This window comes from Typopeltis vanoorti, chromosome 23, assembly GCF_054136105.1.
Source record: "Typopeltis vanoorti isolate ZY-2024b chromosome 23, IOZ_Tvanoo_1.0, whole genome shotgun sequence".
NCBI classification, from domain to species: Eukaryota; Metazoa; Arthropoda; class Arachnida; order Uropygi; family Thelyphonidae; genus Typopeltis; species Typopeltis vanoorti.
In genome coordinates this window covers 32,116,316-32,135,566 of record NC_143571.1, presented here as the reverse complement: position 1 = coordinate 32,135,566, position 19,251 = coordinate 32,116,316, and the positions used below count along the sequence as shown (strand labels likewise).

At 36.2% G+C, this 19,251-nt stretch overlaps 1 protein-coding gene across 1 annotated transcript in view; it reads right to left on the bottom strand.

Moving 5' to 3' along the window:
- The window catches only part of LOC150093743 (dynamin-1-like), a 293,501-nt gene that overhangs the window by 191,394 nt on the left and 82,856 nt on the right, over positions 1-19,251 (bottom strand). Inside the window, exon 5 of the mRNA XM_090413039.1 lies at positions 9,804-10,007. Within this exon, the coding sequence (XP_090269165.1) occupies positions 9,804-10,007 (204 nt within the window). The remainder of the gene's footprint in view (positions 1-9,803; positions 10,008-19,251) is intronic.

Sequence of the window (19,251 nt, the reverse complement as noted above, 5' to 3'; positions counted from 1 at the left end):
TATTATTTTATCCATTTTTTTTTTTAATCATACTTTAAAGTTTAGGTTTTTTCCAGAAAATTGTATTAAATTTCTTGGGTGCGTATTATACATCGGAAAATACGGTAATAAGATACTAATCTTAGGCTGAAACCCACTGGAAAGAACATGGTCATTTTATGACACATAAAGGAAACAAAGTGTTTTTCTCCAGGCCAGACCATAAGAGCATAAAGGGAGTTGCCATCATTGTTAATAAAAACATAAGTAGAGCATTGAAAGGATACAACCCACTCAATATCAGAATTATAATGGTAAGATTAAACATCAACCCAATCCCAAATCGCTGATAAAGTTTATTCATCTACATCAAAAGCAGAAGATGAAGTAAGTGAGAAATTCTACGAAGACCTAAATAAAATTATGGATGCAATACCAAGAAAGGATATTCAAATAGTTCTAAGAGACTTCAATGCCACGGTGAGATTCAATGCATATGATGATTACTTAAATGGAATCATTGGAAAATACAGACTGGGAATTAGAAATGAACAAGGAGAAAAACTGTCGGAGTTTTGCATTTAAAAGGAATTAGCAATAACTAACACTATGTACAAACAGCACAAGAGGAGATATACACATGGGTAGCACCAGGGAATCAATGTAAGAATCAAATCGACTGCATTTTAATTGACAGAAGATGGAGGATGCTAATCAATAACACCAAAATACTGCCAGGTCCAGACAGCAGATCAGCCCATCAGTTATTAATTTCTAATCTAAGCCATCTGAAAGCAAACAAGAATAATAGCAACAAAAGATATGAATTTTCACAAATGGACAACAAATTTATAATCGACATCAAATCAGAGCTCAAGAAAAAAAAAAAAAAAAACACATCAGGAAAAAAGCACTGAATCATACTGGACATACCCAAAACAAACCATTGTAAAATCTGCAGCCAAAAACATTACAATAAAAAAGAATGGTGGTCCATGGATTACAAAAGAAACCCTAGAACTAATTGAAAAAAAGGAAACAAATTAAAACAAAAGATTGGAAAAAGATAAACATAGCTAAAACATCGATAAAGAAACAGAAAGACACTCCAACTCTAATGAAACGACAGATTTATTCAAGAAGGTTAAGGATATAACCAAAAAATTCAAACCAAAACTCAATATAATTGCAGTGGAAAATGGCAAGATCTTAAATGATACTAATGACATAGCCAAAAGATGGAAACGGTATTGCGTTCAGCTTTACAAGGACCCAGCTCTTCAACAGGAAGATGAAGGAGCCATAGAAAACATGGCAACAGAACCAGAGACCCTCAAAAGTGAAATAGAACAAGCAATCAAAAAATTAAGGAATAACAAAGCTTCAGGTCCTGATTCAATATCGGCTGAAACACTGAAAAACCTTGGAGAGAATGCAGTCAACTGGATTCATGATTTATGCAACAAGAGTTGATAATAACTGAGTTGACATCTCTCCCACCAGTTGGAGAGAGTGACCATATGGTTTTGACTTGGAAAATGAATAGACATGCAGGAGTATCAAAGAGACAGGAACTTATGTGGAATTATAAAGCAGGTGATTATAATAGTCTTAGACGTAAAACTTCGGGAAGTTTCATGGAGGCAGGAATTGGAAGGCTGGGATATCATTAGTGCGTGGGAAATTGTGAAAGAATATTTGTTAGCAGCAATGGTAAGTTGTATACCACGAGTGAAGAAGAGGACACAATTTGGAGTAAAGTGAATGACAAACAATATTAAGCAGGAATTGCATGAGAAAAAGAGGTTATGGAAGAGATATAAGAAGATAGGTGAAGAGAAGATGCATGAAGAATATAAGACACAGGCCAGAAGAGTGACTAGTGTGGTAAGGAAAGCGAAACTGGAATATGAGAGGAGATTGGCCCTAAGATCCAAAGAAAATCCTAGGGAATTTTTTAGCTATGTGGCCAGTAGGAGGAGAAATGACTGTGGAAGAATGATATTGTGGGATGAAAATGGGAATAGAGTGGACTGATGCAAAGGACATATTGGAATTGTTCAATGAATACTTTATTGGAGTATTTCAACCTAGAGATGTCAGTTTTAATGCTAGAGGGATAGGGCTGGTTCGAGGTTTAGAGGTACAGGAGGAGAGTGTGTTTCAGATACTGAGTACTCTGGATGTCAGTAAAGCTTTGGGACTGGATTGAGAGAATGTGCTAGGGAACTTACAGTGCCTTTAACCTGGCTTTTCAATGAAAGTCTGGCTTCAGCAAAGGTGCCCAGGGAATGGAAGGAAGGTAAGATAGTGCCATTGCATAAGGGCGGTAGCAGACTGGAAGTGTCTAATTATAGACCAGTTTGTGTGTCATCAGTAGTAGTTAAGATCTTGGAGAAAGTAGTGAGGGACCGTATACAGCATTGGGCAGATGAGGGTAATGTTATCTGTGAGAGGCAACATGGATTTGTGAAAGGGCGCTCTTGTTTTAGCAATATGCTAGCCTTTTATAATAAAGTTACAAGAACATTAGATGAGGGAAAGGCATATACTGCAATTTTCTTAGACTTAGCGAAGGCATTTGACAGGGTGCCACATGATAAGCTGATATTTAAGTTGCAGCACATGGGTCTGGATGTCAGATTGGTCAACTGGATTCAGGATTGACTGTCGGATAGGTATCAGAGAATTGTGTATGGTGGAGCAGTTTCAAGAAGGCAGAGGGTTACAAGTGGGTCCCACAGGGCTCAATACTAGGACCTATATTGTTTAACCTTTATATCAATGACATTGCCAGTGGATTGCAAGGGGATATTCAGTTGTTTGTGGATGATGCGCAGCTGGGAAGGATTATTAGTAATAGTGCAGATGTGGTAGCCCTGCAAGAGGATTTGAATAAGCTAGATAGATTAGCAAATGAATGGGGGGTGTCAGTTTAATGCAGCAAAATGTAAGGTCTTGAGGTTTGGGAAACATCGATGGGATGCTGCATACTCTATGGGAGGAGTTATACTGGAGGAAGTAGGGGAGACAAGAGATCTGGGGGTTGATGATTGATAGAAACCTGAAGTTTAGGGGACATATTGCAAAGGTGGTGAAGGTAACACAGACGATTGCTGCAATTATGAGAAGGACACTGACCTGCAGAGATAAGAGGGTTATCATTCCGTTGTATAAGTCTCTGATCAGACCACACTTGGACTATTGTTCTCAGATTTGGTCCCCAGGATTTGAAGGGGATAAATTAACTGTGGAAAGGATACAAAGACGGATGACAAAGATGGTTTCAGGACTGTACAAGGATAGTTATGAGGATCGGCTGAGAGAATGTGGACTGCTGAGTTAGGTGAATAGAAGAAGGAGAGGTGATATGATTGAGACTTTTAAACTGTTGAGAGGTGGTTACAGGGTTGACACTGGGGAGTTCTTTCGCTTGGTTGAACAGCGGGAAAGAGTGATGACAAGAGGCCATCCCTGGAAGTTACGAAAGGAAACTGTGAGCAAGACGGTGAGGAGTGGTTTCTTTGCGTGGAGGGTGGTTGAACTGTGGAATGCATTGCCTGATGGAGTGGTGAGACCGAGAACGGTCAATGAGTTTAAGGAGTGGTATGATAGACTTTGTGTTTCTTAGGGGGGACCTCCCCTCGATGAGTCTTGACAGACTTTATGTTCTTAGGAAGGACCTCCCATGATGAGTCTTTTGACTCCATGGAGGCCTGAATAATAATAATAATAATAATAATAAAAAATCTGAAAGACTGGAAGATGACCAAAGACTGGACTAGTTCCACCATTATCCCAATCTACACGAAAGCAATCACAACAAACGTGAAAACTACCGCACCATTGCCCTTATCACACATACCAGTAAGATTTTACTACACATTATCAAGGAAAGATTACAAAGTTTCATAGACCATCAAATCTCAGAAGAACATGCAGGATTCAAGAAAAGAATGAGGAACTAGAGATCATATATCTAACATCAGACAAATAATCAAAATAGCAAGGGAATTCAACTTAAGCCTTTATCTATGCTTTATAGATTACTCCAAGACCTTTGACCATATGAGATGGAATATTTTATGGGGTATGTCATATGTATTTTATAGGTGCAATATGATGAGCTGTGTGTATGACAAAGGGACCTCCTAGATGAGTCTTTGACTCCATGGGGGTCTTAGGGTAATAATAATATCATGCAAGAATCGGGAATACCAAACTATCTAGTAATCCTCATAAAGAACTAATATAAAGGAAATCAAGCAAAAGTAAAAATTGAAAACTCAATATCCCCTGCATTCCAATTTGAAAAAAAAAAAAGGATCAAGACAGGGATGCATACTCTCTCCATTATTATTCAACCTTTACAGCAAAACTATAATGAAAAGATTTCTAGAAAATGAAATGGAGGCATTAAAATAGGTGGCTTAATAATTGCTAACCTGCAATATGCAGATAACATAGTGATAATAGCCACAAACAAACAAAAATTAAAATCCATCCTAAATCAATTAGAATGGGAAAGCTTAAGCCAAAATAAAGACAAAACCAGAATAATGATTTTAAACAATGCAGAAGAGACAGACATAGATAGAATTGAAAATGTCGACAATTTCAATTACCTTGGGGCAATAACAACAAAAAAAGATGAATGTAAAAAAATATAAGAATGGCACTAGCTAAGAAAGCAATGACTGATTTTACTAAGATCTGGAAAGACAGGCACATCTCCAAAAAATTTTAAACCTGGTTTTACTCCATTTTTCCCAAGTGAGCAAACAGACGAAATGTCAAGTTTGCGCCTGCAATTGATGCAAGACTAGTTGATCCCACAGGTAGTGCAAGACCAAGGCAACTCGTGGTAAAGGTGGAGCAAGCTCTGATCACTAATCTTAATATTTACCCTTAATGCCAAAACACATCTCCAAGAAGGAGATGTATGATGTTTTGTATTAAAGGCAAAGGGCCACTACCCAGACCGGTTTCGACCTTTATTGAGGTCTCATCAGTGGGAGCCAGGCTAGAAATACCAAGATTTAGTAATCTGACTCCCACTGATGAGACCTCAATAAAGGTCGAAACCGGTCTGGGTAGTGGCCCCTTGCCTTTAATACAAAACATCATACATCCCCTTCTTGGAGATGTGTTTTGTCATTAAGGGTAAATATTAAGATTAGTGATCAGAGCTTGCTCCACCTTTACCACGAGTTGCCTTGGTCTTGCACTACCTTGTGGGATCAGCTAGTCTTGCATCAATTGCAGGTGCAAACTTGACATTTCGTCTGTTTGCTCACTTGGGAAAAATGGGGTAAAACCAGGTTTAAAATTGCTTGGTATCTTAAACATAATTATACCCAAGTTAAAAATACTTTCTACATCTCCAAAAAGACCAAAATTAAGCTTGTAGAAATCTTAGCTTTTTTTTAATCTTTCTCTATGCTTCCAAGTCTTGGACAATGACAAAAGATGATAGAAGAAGAAGAATTGAGTTGTTTGAGCTCTGGTGTTGGAGAAGAATGTTAAGAGTGCCTTGGACAGAAAAATTAACAATTAACAAGAGAACGGTACAATATTTTGGACACATATGCAGAAGGGAAGACAACTGCCCATTTAAAAATAATCATCCGAGGTAAACTGTGTGGAAAAAGAAAAAGAGGGAGACACCCCCCCCCCAACAGATGGATTGACCAAATATCAAGAATAACCAAACTAGAACAAGCGATAAGAGAAGTACAGGAGAGAAAGAAATGGGGAAGAAGTATCATTAGGAAGGTCATGAGTTCTTGGGCATAAGGAGATTAAAGAGAGAGAGAGAGAGAGCTGTTATGATACTTAATATGTATAAAAAAGTTTTTACTGATTTTATTTTTATTTATGGATTTGAGTTATTTTATTAATTATAAGTAAACTAATTGCTTTAACATGTGTGTGTTTTTGTCTCCATGAATTCTACACTATGAATGTTGACCACCATGTAACCTTCACGGAAAGAATTTTACTCTAGTTGGATTTAATCTGTTTGCAATCATTACAAATACTCTCACCCATCCTTATCTTGTCAATCTTCTCTTGAGTACACTGAATCTGTCATTTTCTGTTCCTACAAGACTATATTCCTTAATGACTGCCATTAAGGTCTTAATGATGCTAATTTTTTGCATCATTTATTTATCTACATTTATCATACTAAGAAAGACTTATCTTTATTAATGATGCTTCAGAAATTTGTGGGTATACATGTCAGCCAACTACCAGGCTGTTAAGTGTTCGGGTAACTTTTACAATATGACTCATTCAGATAGGAAATTGGAGTTGATTTTTGTCTTTCCTGCTCCCCCAATTTGCCAAATCATTTTGGCATCTTTGAATTCTTATTCTTGAAGTCTAAATTCCTGAAGTCCAACTCTATAACAGCGAAGTTATCTTCCTTAGTGACTTTAATGTCCACAACTCTGGCTGGCTCCCTTTTTTGCTATAAAATTGGCTATTTGCTCAGGGGTGTAGTCCTAAAAGAAATAGTGCCAGGGCTTAGAATACTTATCTCATATTTTTGATGATGCATCTAAGATCTCTCTAAAAAAGTTTGGCCATTGATGATGCTCCTTTCACAGATTCTCTTTCAAGCAAGTTTCATAGACAGTTGCCTCCTGCATTGTGTTTCTTCTAAGATATTTCCATGGATGCTGTTCACGAGAACCAACTGTCATTCAACATTTCTGGTAAACCTATAGTAAAATGAGCATCAGCTGCTGAACATCATTTTACAGTTGAATTGCTGACTTTCCAATCCGACCACTCCCATTTGTCTTTTATTTCATGTACTTCAGTTCTGTGGAACAGCTCTCCCCACGAAGTTTTCCCAAAGACTACAACCTAAACTACAACCTTTTCTGTTGACCTTTGCCCATACACGGAAGTAATTTGCTATAGGTTTTGTGGTTTTTTTGTGTGTGGGAATGATATTAAAAAAACTGGCTTTCAGACTTTATCTACATTAGGTGGCAAGTTCAATGTTAAAGCAACTGGTAAAGCTACAAATAACAGACAATGGAAAAAAATCAGTTTTTAGGTATTTTTGATAATGGATAGTTAGATGTTCAAATTATCAATAAAATCACAAATAATGGACATTGGAACAATCAACTTTCATATGAGTCAAACAGTTAGCCAATTGCTACATGTTTGTTTAAACCAGGGATTACAAACTGGCGGCCCGCAGGCCGGATACGGCCAGCAAAGGCTTTGTATCCAGCCCGTGAATTTAATGATTTCTTTTCTAAAAATCAATGTTTCTAACATCTTGCGGGAATTAAAACAGAAAAAATTCGAACTTTTAAATGTTTTATAACAACTTTAAACAAAAGTAAAACTTATTACTATAATTCTTTGTACCATGTTTCTATCATCAAATGTTGGCAACACTGAATGGAAGTTACTTGTCATGCAGCCATTTTAAGCCACGTGATACAATGTCAATAAGTTACAGGTTACCATTGTAATATGATAGTGTGTTAATAAAAAGTTACCTCAATAACATTTTTTTTTGCCTATAACAATGTCTCAATTTAAAATTTAAAAAAAAAAAATAGATCAAGAAGGCAGAACATTACAAGAAAAATGGGAGAAGGCTTATTTCTTTGTGGAAGTAAAAAATATTCCAACATGTTTGATATGTAGACAAAGTGTTGCCGCAGTGAAAGAATATAACCTAAAATGCCATTATGAAACAAACCATAAGAACTGTGATAAATATACAGAAAAGATGCATGATGACAAACTTAAAGATTTAAAAAATGAACTGAAGTTTCAACAGAGGATATTTCTGAATGTTATCACAACAAGTGATGCTGCTGTTAAATGTAGTTACATCATAAGTGAAAAAATTGCTCGGGCTTCGAAACCTTTTACTGATGGAGAATTTATTAAAAATTGTATTTTAAGTGCAGTCAAAATCATATGTCCATAAAAAAAAAGCAAGCATTTCAAAGTATAAGCCTATCAGGAAATACAGTTGTGGAGCATGTTGAAGATATACCAAAGAACTTCCAAGATATATTGCATGAAAAAATAAAGATTTTTGTAGCATTTTCCATTGCAGTTGACGAATGTATAGACATTATTAATACTTCCCAGTTAGCAATATTTATTCGTGGCGTTAATGACGATATGAATGTGACTGAAGAACTATTGGATATAGTGCCTATGTCAGGAACAACGACAAGCAATGACTTATATTTGTGTATTGAGAAAAATCTTGAAAATGCTCACGTGGGCTGGTCAAAATTAGAAGGTTGGTGCGAAGACTTGGCCTTTTCAATTGACTTAAAACTCTTTGAATACTGCTCTGCAAGGACGTGAAAGGTTGACATGTCGTATGTATGATTCAATTAAGTCGTTTCTAGCAAAACTCTGTCTTTGGCAAACCCATTTGGCAAAGGATAATTTAGCCCACTTTCCTACACTTAAATCGATTTCTTGAAATAATAATGATGCTGAAAAGTATTCCTCAAATTGAAGAATTGAAAATTGAATTTGAAAAGAGATTTTCTGATTTCAACCAGTTTGAAAATGAATTATTATTATTCAGTACACCTTTTTTAATTAATATTGAAAATACTGACGAAGAATTACAAATGGAAATAATTGAACTCTAGTGCAATACTGAACTAAAAAATAAATCTAATGAAGTTGGCATACCAAATTTTTATAAATATCTTGGCAGCAAATATCCCAAATATAAAATTTATTGTGTGCAAAAATGTTGTCAATCTTTGGAAGCACCTATGTATGTGAGCAATTATTTTCAATTATGAAACTTAATAAGTCAAAGTTCCGTTCGTGGATAAAAGATTAAATGCAATGCTTTTTTATTGCAACACGAAACAAAAAAGCAGATATTGACATGTTAGTACAGAGGAAAAGATGTCAGGTTTCAGGATCAAAATCAAATTAAAAAAAGGACTCATAGATAAAAATTTTTATTTTTGTAAGTCAAAATCATATATTTAAATAATTTTCTTAAAGTATGAATAAAATGTAATTGAACTTATATTTTCTAAACTTATATTTTAAAATTTAAAAATAAAAATGGTTATAAATTTAAGATTTAAATGGCGGTGTAAATGTTTATGTAAGTCGTAAAAGCCCGGCAACAAAAGGGCCTTTGTCAGAGCCTTTCTTTGTTTAGTTGATGTTTTGGTTCACAGAATAATATTGAATACGGCCAGCGTCTAATATACATCTAATTGACTGGCCCTTTGCTGCGTTTCAGACCCCTGGTTTAAACTGCCTGATGATGTCAATAAATGTTTACAAGGTTTCTATAGCATGATTTTCATTGTCAGGTCAGTGTTTGAAGCAATTTCAGATGACTGAAAAGTCAGATATTAGGAGGTTAATATTATTTAACTCACCGTACTACACATCTTAAGAAAGGGAGTGAATTCAATAAAGTTCAAGAATGAGATTCACAGGTGGCTAAGGATTGTTAACTGCATTCAGGATTACAGTATTTATTACTGTAATCTTGAATGCAGTTATAAAAGCTCAAAAGTGATTTTGAACTTTTATAAACATTTTCCTTGAAAAGTGAAGACAGATTAATTAAGAAAGAAAGTGTCACTGCTATTTTTTAATATTTGTCTACAGAAACTAAAAAAGAATACACACTCTTTGTATTACAATATACTTGTGTTCTTTTTTTGGCATCTGTAATAGAATGTGGATTTTCTTTGTTTGCAATTTACCTAAAACATTTTGTCATGTACAAAACTTTCCAAATTCCTAAATTTTAAAATTTTAAATAAAAAAAAGTAATATACCATTTGGATCTACTTCTCTGGCACACTTAAGCGCATCTGAAGTTGCAATATCTTGATTTGCAGGTGAAACTGCCAAGATAAGACAATTTTTTGGACTTATATAAGAATATACCATATCTTTGACCACCTCTACAATATTGTCTGGTTGTCCTTCAGTTGGATTCTTGATCAAACCAGGAAGGTCCACAAGAGTTAGATCTACAACTGAAAATAAAATATACATTTTTTGTCAGACAATTATGATAGATGAAAAAATTTGTAAAATGTTGTAGAAAGTTTGTAGAAAGTGTTGCTACTATTTTTTAATATTTGTCTACAGAAACTAAAAAAGAATACACACTCTTTGTATTACAATATACCTGTGTTCCTTTTTTTGGTATCTGTAATAGAATGTGGATTTTCTTTTTTTGCAATTTACCTAAAACATTTTGTCATGTACAAAACTTTCCAAATTCCTAACAACATATCATAGCTCACTGCATAAAAGTTCAAATGTCAAATGCAGTCAACAACTTGGAATAGGCCTAAGTTCGATTCTCGTCACGACGGGAGGAATCTTTATCTGGACGATTTCAATCGAAGATGAGTTAGCCGATCTCATATGGAAGTAGCAGGGTTTTTTTTCCCAGAAACTCGGGTTTTTCATCCAGCATACAGATGGCCCTTCAGAACACATGCAATTTACAGACAAAAAATACTAGTTGTGGTAGTGGTGGAGGTGGGCGGGAGATGGCGTTGATGGAGATGATTCGCAGTAGAGGTTCGGTGTAGTAGTTGAGACAGTTGTAGGTGTCCTCCCGCGATGAGTCTTCAGACTCCTTGGAGGTGTCACGAATAATAATAACTAGTATTTGTTATTAATCTATATCTATTCATAGAAAATCTAAGGTTAGAGCACAAAAGTTTGAGCAGAACTAATATTGTATTAATATTTATAAAATATTCAAACTTTAAATCATTAAACTGCTCTTGAAATAACACGTAAATTTAATGACTTTATAACTGCTATGCTCTTTCTTCTCTTCTTAATGGGGTAAACTCAATGGCATTCATACACAGTAGAAAGAGTTGTTATAGAAGAGGAATAAGACAACAGGCAGTAACCACGTGTGAGGTATATATCATGTGGATTAGAAAGTGACAATTGTAGTAGTGAAAGCAAAAAAAGCACAATGTTGGTTTATTATTAAGATTAATTATTCTTATCAGACCTCCACATAATCAGAATCATGGGAGGTCTCACTGTTGTGTGCACACATCATCAAACCATGACCTGAGAGTGTGCTGAATTCCAATCTATCACGCTCCAAAACCAACCTACTCCTCTCCATGTCTCTCACCCATTGCATGAAACCTTTTCCACATTAATATAGTAATAATCCTTATAAATTTATACTCGCAGGGCAAAGGAAATACAAGGGAGTTTATCTGCCATGTGACAAGCAAGAAAAAGATTACTTAAGTATGTGAATGGGTGATTGTGAAAATGTAACCACTGTAGAAGATATATTGAAGTTATTTAATGGGCTTTGTCAGTGTATTTCATATGGATGAGAACAACGTTATACAAAGCTCAGAAAAGAGAAGACAACAAGAAGTGAATATATCCCAGGTGTATGAAGTGGAGTAGACAATAAGATTATGGGATTCTTTTATTATTTAAGCATTTCCATTAAATCCTAAGATACAATGAAAGATGCTCACACTAACCATTATTCACATAATGCCTATCATACCTCTCCTCAAACCTCTGCTGAAAATGCACATAAACTCCTTCTTCCAACTCATTCCACTCATATACCGTTCTTCAAGCAGAAAATCTATTCCCTACATTCTTGCTCTTACCCAACTTCCAGGAGCATCCTTTTGTTCTCCCCCCTCTCAGCATGTATTGAAACTTTGCTTCTACATCTAGAGATATTTAGTGGTCACCTTTATCAGAATATTATATCCTATGTAAAACAGAGTTTATTCCTAAAATAAGAATTGGGAAGAGGAAACTGCATGTTATAGTAAGGGAATGGAATTTCTGAAATTATTGAGGGACAAATGTCTTAGTCAACATGTAGTGGAAGGAACACAATGTTCAAGAGTTTTAGATTTGGTCATAGCATCAGAAGATCTGATTATAACTGAGATGGCATTTCTGCCCCAGTTGGAGAGAAAATGACCATTGATTTTGACTTGTTAGATTAATAGACATGTAGAAGTATCAAAGAGAAAGGAATTTGTATGGAATAATAACAAGGGTGATTATAATAGTCTTAGATATCAACTGGGAGCCATTCCATGGATGGAGGAATTGGAAAGGCAAGACATTATCAGTGCTTGGGAACTGGTGAAGAAATATTCATTAGCAGCAATATTAAGTTATACACAGTCATTAAAAAAAAAAGAACACAATATATTATCATTAGACCCCATGGAGTCAAAGATGCATCTAGGAGGTCCTTTTATCGTACACACAGCTCATCATACCGTGCTTTAAACACACTCAAATTCTATAATAAGTTTAGTTTAATACTTTATCCAAGTGTGAACAAACAAAGTTTGCGCCTGAAAGTATCTGCAGGACTGAGCTAAGGTGGTGCACTTAGCTCAGTCCTGAAGATACTTTCAGGTGCAAACTTTGTTAGCTCACACTTGGATAAAGGATTAAACTAAACTTATTATAGTCTAACCAAGTGAAAAATAAACTCTCAACACTCAAATTCTCTGCAGACACCACACTCTCAGACAAGGCATTCTAATTATTCACAACTCTGCATGAAAAAAACCTGCTTCTCCCTCCCCTACTCAAACCCTCTTTATACAGTTTCCAGGGATGACCCCTGATTTTCCACTATTTTCTGTAGAACCTCTCCAGCATTGAGCCTATAACAACCCCTTACTAACTTGTAGGTCTCTATCATATCTCCCCTATTCCTCCTGTCCACCAGACTCTAAAAGTTGCATCTTGTCAATCTTTCCTCATACTCGACATTCCAGAGGTTAGAAACTACCTTAGTCAGTCACCGTTGGACCCTTTCCAGCATCTCTCCATCCATCTAAAAACCAGGTGACCAAATCTGGGCACAATAGTTCATGTGTGTGGCCTATTGTGCCCAGATCAAAGCCTTATGCAACAGAACAAGAATCTCCCTATAAGTCAGTGTCCTCCACAACATTCCCAGAAGCCTTTGTGTTGTCTTCACAATTTTGGCTGTGTCCCCTAAATTTCAGGTCCTTATCCACTATCACCCCCCAGATCTCTTATTTCCTCAACCTACAACAATATATCCTCACCAAGCATAAATTCAGCATCCCATTTTTGTTTTCCAAATTTTAAAACCTTACATTTTGCAACATCGAACTCACATCTCCCCAATCACTCAATTTATTCAAGTTTTCTTGTAAGGCCACAACATCTTCTTTTCTCCTCATAGTTCATCCCAACTTTGCATCATCTGCAAACAACTGAATATCTCCATCCAAATCTTCACCAATATCATTAATACACAAGTTAAACATCAATGGCTATAAAACAGACCCCCTGAAGCATGCCACTAGTAACTTTCCTTTTCTGGGATATTGCTCTCCCATACACAACTTGTTGATACCTATCAGATAGCCAGTCTCCAATCCAATGCACTAATCTAATATCCAACCCCATCTGCTCTAGTTTAACTGTCAACTTATCACGAAGTAACCTGTGAAAAGCCTTTGCAAAATCCAAGTATATTACTATGTATCCTTCTCCTCTGTCCAAGGAAGCAGTCACTTTATTGTAATAAGTAAGTAGATTACTAAAACATGACCTCCTGTTAGCAAATCCATGCTGTCCATCAAAGATAATACCATTGTTGTCAACCCAATTCTGGATCCTAGTTCTCACAAGCTTCTCCAACAACTTAACTACAACACCTGACTCACTCTCTCGGACATCCTCATGTCTGAGGCCTCATGACCTTCCTGATGCTTCACCATTTCTTTCTCTCCTGTGCTTCTCTTATTGCTTGTTTTAGTTTAAGTCCAGTGATTATTGATAATTAGTCAATCCACCTGCAGGGTGGTTTTCCTCTTTTTCTTTTCCCAAATGGTTTACCCTGGATTGCCTTTCCTTCTATGTATGTGTCCAAAATATTGCACTATTCTCTTGTCAATTATGTTTATCAGTCTTGTGTGGATATTCAGACCTTCTAGGATACTTTTGTTTGTTAAGAGTGTCTTGGACAGAAAGACGAACAATCTTCTCCAGCACCACAGCTCGAACACCTCAATTCTTCTTCCGTCATCTTTTGTCATTGTCCAAGATTCAGAAGCATAGAGAAAGATTGAATAAACTAAGGTTTCTACAAGCTTAATTTTGGTCTTTTTGGAGATGTGTCTGTCTTTCCAGATCTTAGTTAAATCATTCATAACTTTCTTAGCTAGTGCTGTTCTTCTTCTTATCTCTTTTTTACATCCATCTTTTTTTGTTATTATCACTCCAAGGTAATTGAAATTGTGGACAAATTTGGGTGCTTAAGGGTCCAACCTGTATAACTGAGATGAGAACTCCACATAGCCTTTAAAGAAATGCAGAGAACCAACCAGGGCTTTTGACCTAATGTCCAATCCTCACCTTCTCTTGGTGCATTCTGTTGGGTATCTACCTGGATACTGAACGAACGAGGATGGGCTGGCAATTTGGAATTTAGCTGACCAAATTTATTCTTATTGGCTTATACCAATATAGAAAATGATGGTACAACATGACAAAATTTCATGCTGGCTGGGGCATCGCCCTGTTAAACAAGACCTCCGTTGTTTTCGCCAGGGAACCAGGGCAAACATTGAAAAGTCAGCTACTGGAACAAATCTGAAAGCACACCCCAACTCAACATCACCAGAGTTAAAGATCAGTACTATCAACATAACAAGCCTGAATGGCAAAGAAATGGAGCTAGTTGAAGAATTAGATAAGTACCAGATCGACATAATAGGGGTGACTGAAACAAAAAAGACCAAAACTGGTGAGATCTTTCTGAGCAATAAATACAAAATGTTATATTCAGGCAATGACAATCAAGGAAAAGAAGGAGTAGCCATAGTATTCAACACAAAATACAAGACTAATCTTCTTGAATGGCAGGCAGTCTCAAGTAGAGTGATGTGGACAAATATCAGAATGGGGAATTGGACAATGAGACTTATTTGTGCCTATGGTCCCACAGAAGGTTCTACTAAGGTAGAAGTAGAGGAATTTTTTGATGCTTTAGAAAAAGCAACTGACACAATGAAAAAGGAAAAGTTGGTCCTTGTTGGGGATCTAAATAGCAGAGTAGGAAATGATTGTCAGACATACAAAAATATTTTGGGAAAATTTGGAGAAAAGAGCAAAGCTAATAATAATGGCAAATATTTGTTGGATTTCTGCTTAAGACATGGACTGGTTATTACTAACACCATGTTCCAACATAAAAATGTGCACAAATTCACATGGCGAGAAGAGGCGAGGAATAAGAAAAGTCTCATTGACTATGTTATTGTTGATAGTGATGTTTTCTCCCTGGTGCAGGACACTAGAGTGTACAGAGGATTTGAAATTGGGAACGATCACTATTTAGTCTTGAGCAGGATAAAATTTAATTTCATATTAAAAAGAATAACATGTAAGAAAGTTTTAAAACGAATAAAAGTTGAGCAGCTCTGAGATGTGAACTGTAGACTAAAATACACAAGATTATTGAAGAAAAAATGAAAGTCTGAGAACAGGAACCAAACCTTGGAGAGTCAGTGACAAGCCTTAAAGAAAACCCTGATTGATTCAGTGAAAGAGACATGTGGTGAGGTTGTCTGCAAGGATAGAAAAATCAGAACCCCATGGTGGACTCAGGAAGTTAAAGAGGCAGTGAAGGAAAAGAATAAAGCATATCAAAAGTTCCTAGCAAATAAGTCAGCTTTCACTTTTAGAGAATACAGAGACAAATGTAAGAAAGCAAAACACTGTGTAAAACTAGCTAAACAAAAGTCATGGGAGGACTTTGGCAAGAACATAGAAAATAAATATCAAGAAGGTGGTAAGATATTCTGGAGTTTGTTGAAGAAGCTTAAAAATGGAGGAAAGATTGCTGTAAAAGGAGTTAGAGATGATAAAGGTGACATGAAAACAGGAGAAAAAGATATCCTAGGAGTATGGAGTAATTACTTTGAAAAACTGCTAAAAGAAACAAGCATTGATGATAGCACAGTGCTAAAAAACACTGACCAGGCATGCAGTCAGGAATACACATCCATACTTGAAGTAGAAAAAGCCATCAAAGGTTTGAAATGTGGAAATGCAGGATGAGTATAGCAGGATGATATTCGACCAGAAATGCTGAAGTATGGCGGCATAAAAGTCTTACAGTGGCTGCACTGCATAGTTAAGAAAGCCTGGACAGAGGGACGAATTCCCGATGATTGGAGTAAAGCTCTAATAGTAACCATATATAAAAAGGGAAATCTAACCGAATGTGAGAATTGCAGAGGTATTTCCCTACTGAGTGTTCCTGGCAAGATCTATGCAAGTATACTTGAGAAACGATTGAGAAGAATTGTGGAAGAAAAGCTTGGTGAAGAACAAGCTGGATTCAGGCCAAACAGAGGCTGTCAGGTTCAGATCTTCACTTTACAACAAATAGTCGAGAAAGCATGGGAATATAACAAAGATCTGTATTTAAGTTTTGTCGATCTGGAAAAGGTATATGACAAGGTGCCAAGAGAGAAGCTATTCAATACACTACAGTTATATGGTGTCAATGGGGCATTATATCAAGCAATACGTAGTCTTTATTTGAGTTGTAAGTCAGCAGTTAGAATTGAAGTACAGGAAGATGGTTTAATGTTAAATCTGGTGTGAAACAAAGATGTACATTATCCCCTCTGTTATTCATTATCTATATGGATCATATTATGAAGGAAAGTGGTATTAAACATGATATCAGAATTGGAGATGTTAATGTCAGCTCTTTGCTTTATGCAGATGATGTTATACTTCTAAATAAATTTGCTACATGTTTGCAAGATTCCCTGACTAAATTGAATAACTGTTGTAATAGATATGGTATGAAGGTCAGCATTAAAAAGACAAAGACAATGAAAATAGGTAGAATTGTTGAAAATGTCAACTGTGTTGTGAACGGAGAACCTGTGGAGCAAGTAAAACATTTCAGCTACTACGGCACGATTTTTACTGAAGATGGTAAATTAAATGAAATAGACAACAGAATCAACAAAGCTGGTATGGTAGGAAGTCAATTGAATAAATTCATATGGAATAGAAATTAGTCGGAACACTAAATTAGCTCTATACAAGACAGTGTTCAAACCAGTTTTAATTTATGGATCTGAGAGCCGGGTCAGAAGTAAAACACTTGACCAAAGACTAGAGACCGCAGATATGAGAGCCCTGAGAAAGATTAGAGGCGTGAACAGATGGCATCAATGGCAATCTCATATTAAAAATGAGGATATTAGGAAAGAACTTGGCATTGTCAGCATCCAGGAATGCATTAGCAGAGTTAATCTCAGGTGATATGGTCACTTAAACAGAATGGGCGAGGAAAGATTAGGAAAACAAGTGTTCTCTGCCAGGTTGTCCGGAATTTGATGATGACGATGATGACGACAATTTCAATTCCTTCTACATCTATCTCTTCTGTGTTCTTTATAACCATTATTTTGGTTTTGTCTTGATTTATTCATAAACCATGGCTTAAGCTTTCCTATTCTAATTGATTTAGGATGGATTTTAATTCCTGTTCATTTGTTGCTATTATCACTGTGTCATCTGCGTATCGTAAGTTAGTGATTGTTCGGCCAACTAGTTTAATGCCTCCATTCCACTTTTCTAGAAATCTTTTCATTATAGTTTTGCTGTAAAGGTTGAATAGTAATGGTGAGAGTATGCATCCTTGTCTTGACCTCTTTTCAAATGGGAATGCAGAGGGACACTGAGTTTTCAATTCTTACTGTTCCTTGATTTTGTTGATATAAGTTTTTTATGAGGGTTACTAGACGGTTTGGTATTCCTGATTCTTGCATGATGTCCCATAAAATATCTCATCATATACAGTCAAAGGCCTTGGAATAATCTATAAAGCATAGATAAAAGCTTAAGTTGAATTCCCTTGCTTTTTCGATTATTTGTCTGATGTTAAATATATGATCTCTAGTTCTTCTACCTTTTCTGAATCCTGCTTGTTCTTCTGAGATCTGATGGTCTATAAAACTTTGTAATCTTTCCTTGATAATGCAGCAAAATCTTGCTGGTATGTGTGATAAGGGCAGTGGTGCGGTAGTTTTCACGTTTATTGTGATTGCCTTTCTTGTAGATTGGGATAATGGTGGAATTAGTCCAGTCATCTGGCCATCTTCTAGTCTTCCAGATTTTGTTGCATAAATCATGTATCCAGTTGACTGCATTCTTTCCAAGGTTTTGCAGCCAGTATGGAATCAGGACATGACACACAGATAGGCTTCTAGTTTGATGCTTGAGTTCTATCACCTCCTTTATGAAGTGGCACAATCTTGCCCTCCTTAGGAACTTGACCCAGTGCAATACTGGTATTAAAAAAATATGTCAAGGTTTGTCAAGATTTTGAAAAATTAGTGAGCCATCATTTACAGCATTTGGCAGATGAGACTAATGTTATCTGTGAGAGTCAGCATGGATTTGTTAAGGGGAACTCTTGTTTTAGAAATCTGACTGCCTTTTACAATAAAGTGACAAGAGTGGTTCATGAGGAAAAGGCATACCTGCCATTTTTTTTGGATTTCATAAAGGCATTTCACTGCATGCCACATGATAAGCTGATATTTAAGTTTAATTTAGTTTAAGGTGGATGATGTAACATATCAAAAGGGAAATGCAGGTGAAAATGACGTTATGGAAGAGATATAAGGAGAGGGGCGGAGAATAGGTGCTTGAAGAATATGACTCAGACCAGAAAAGTGACTAGTATGGTAAGGAAGACAAAAGAAATATGAGAAGAAATTGGCCCTGAGATCCAAAGAAAATCTTAAGGAATTCTTCTGTTATGTGGCCAATAGGTGGAGAAATGATTGTAGAAGAGTGACTTGTTGGATAAAAATGGGAGCAGAGTGACTGATGCAAAGGACATAGTGGAGTTGAATGAACACTTCATTGAAGTGTTCATTCATGTGAAGTCGGTTTGGTTCAATGAACCAAGTTGTTCAATGAACAACTTGGTTCATTGGTGTGTTCAATTCTGGAGAAGTGAGTTTTACTATTAGAGGGATGGGGGAGAAACAGGATTGAGGTTTAAAAGTGCAAGAATAGAGTGTGTCTTGATGTCAATAAAGCAAATGATGGGGAAGGTGCCAGGAAATGGAAGGTGGATAAGATAGTATCATTGCCTAAGGGCAGTAGCAGAATGGAAGTATCAAACTATAGACCAGTTTGAATTTCATCAGTAGCTTAGGT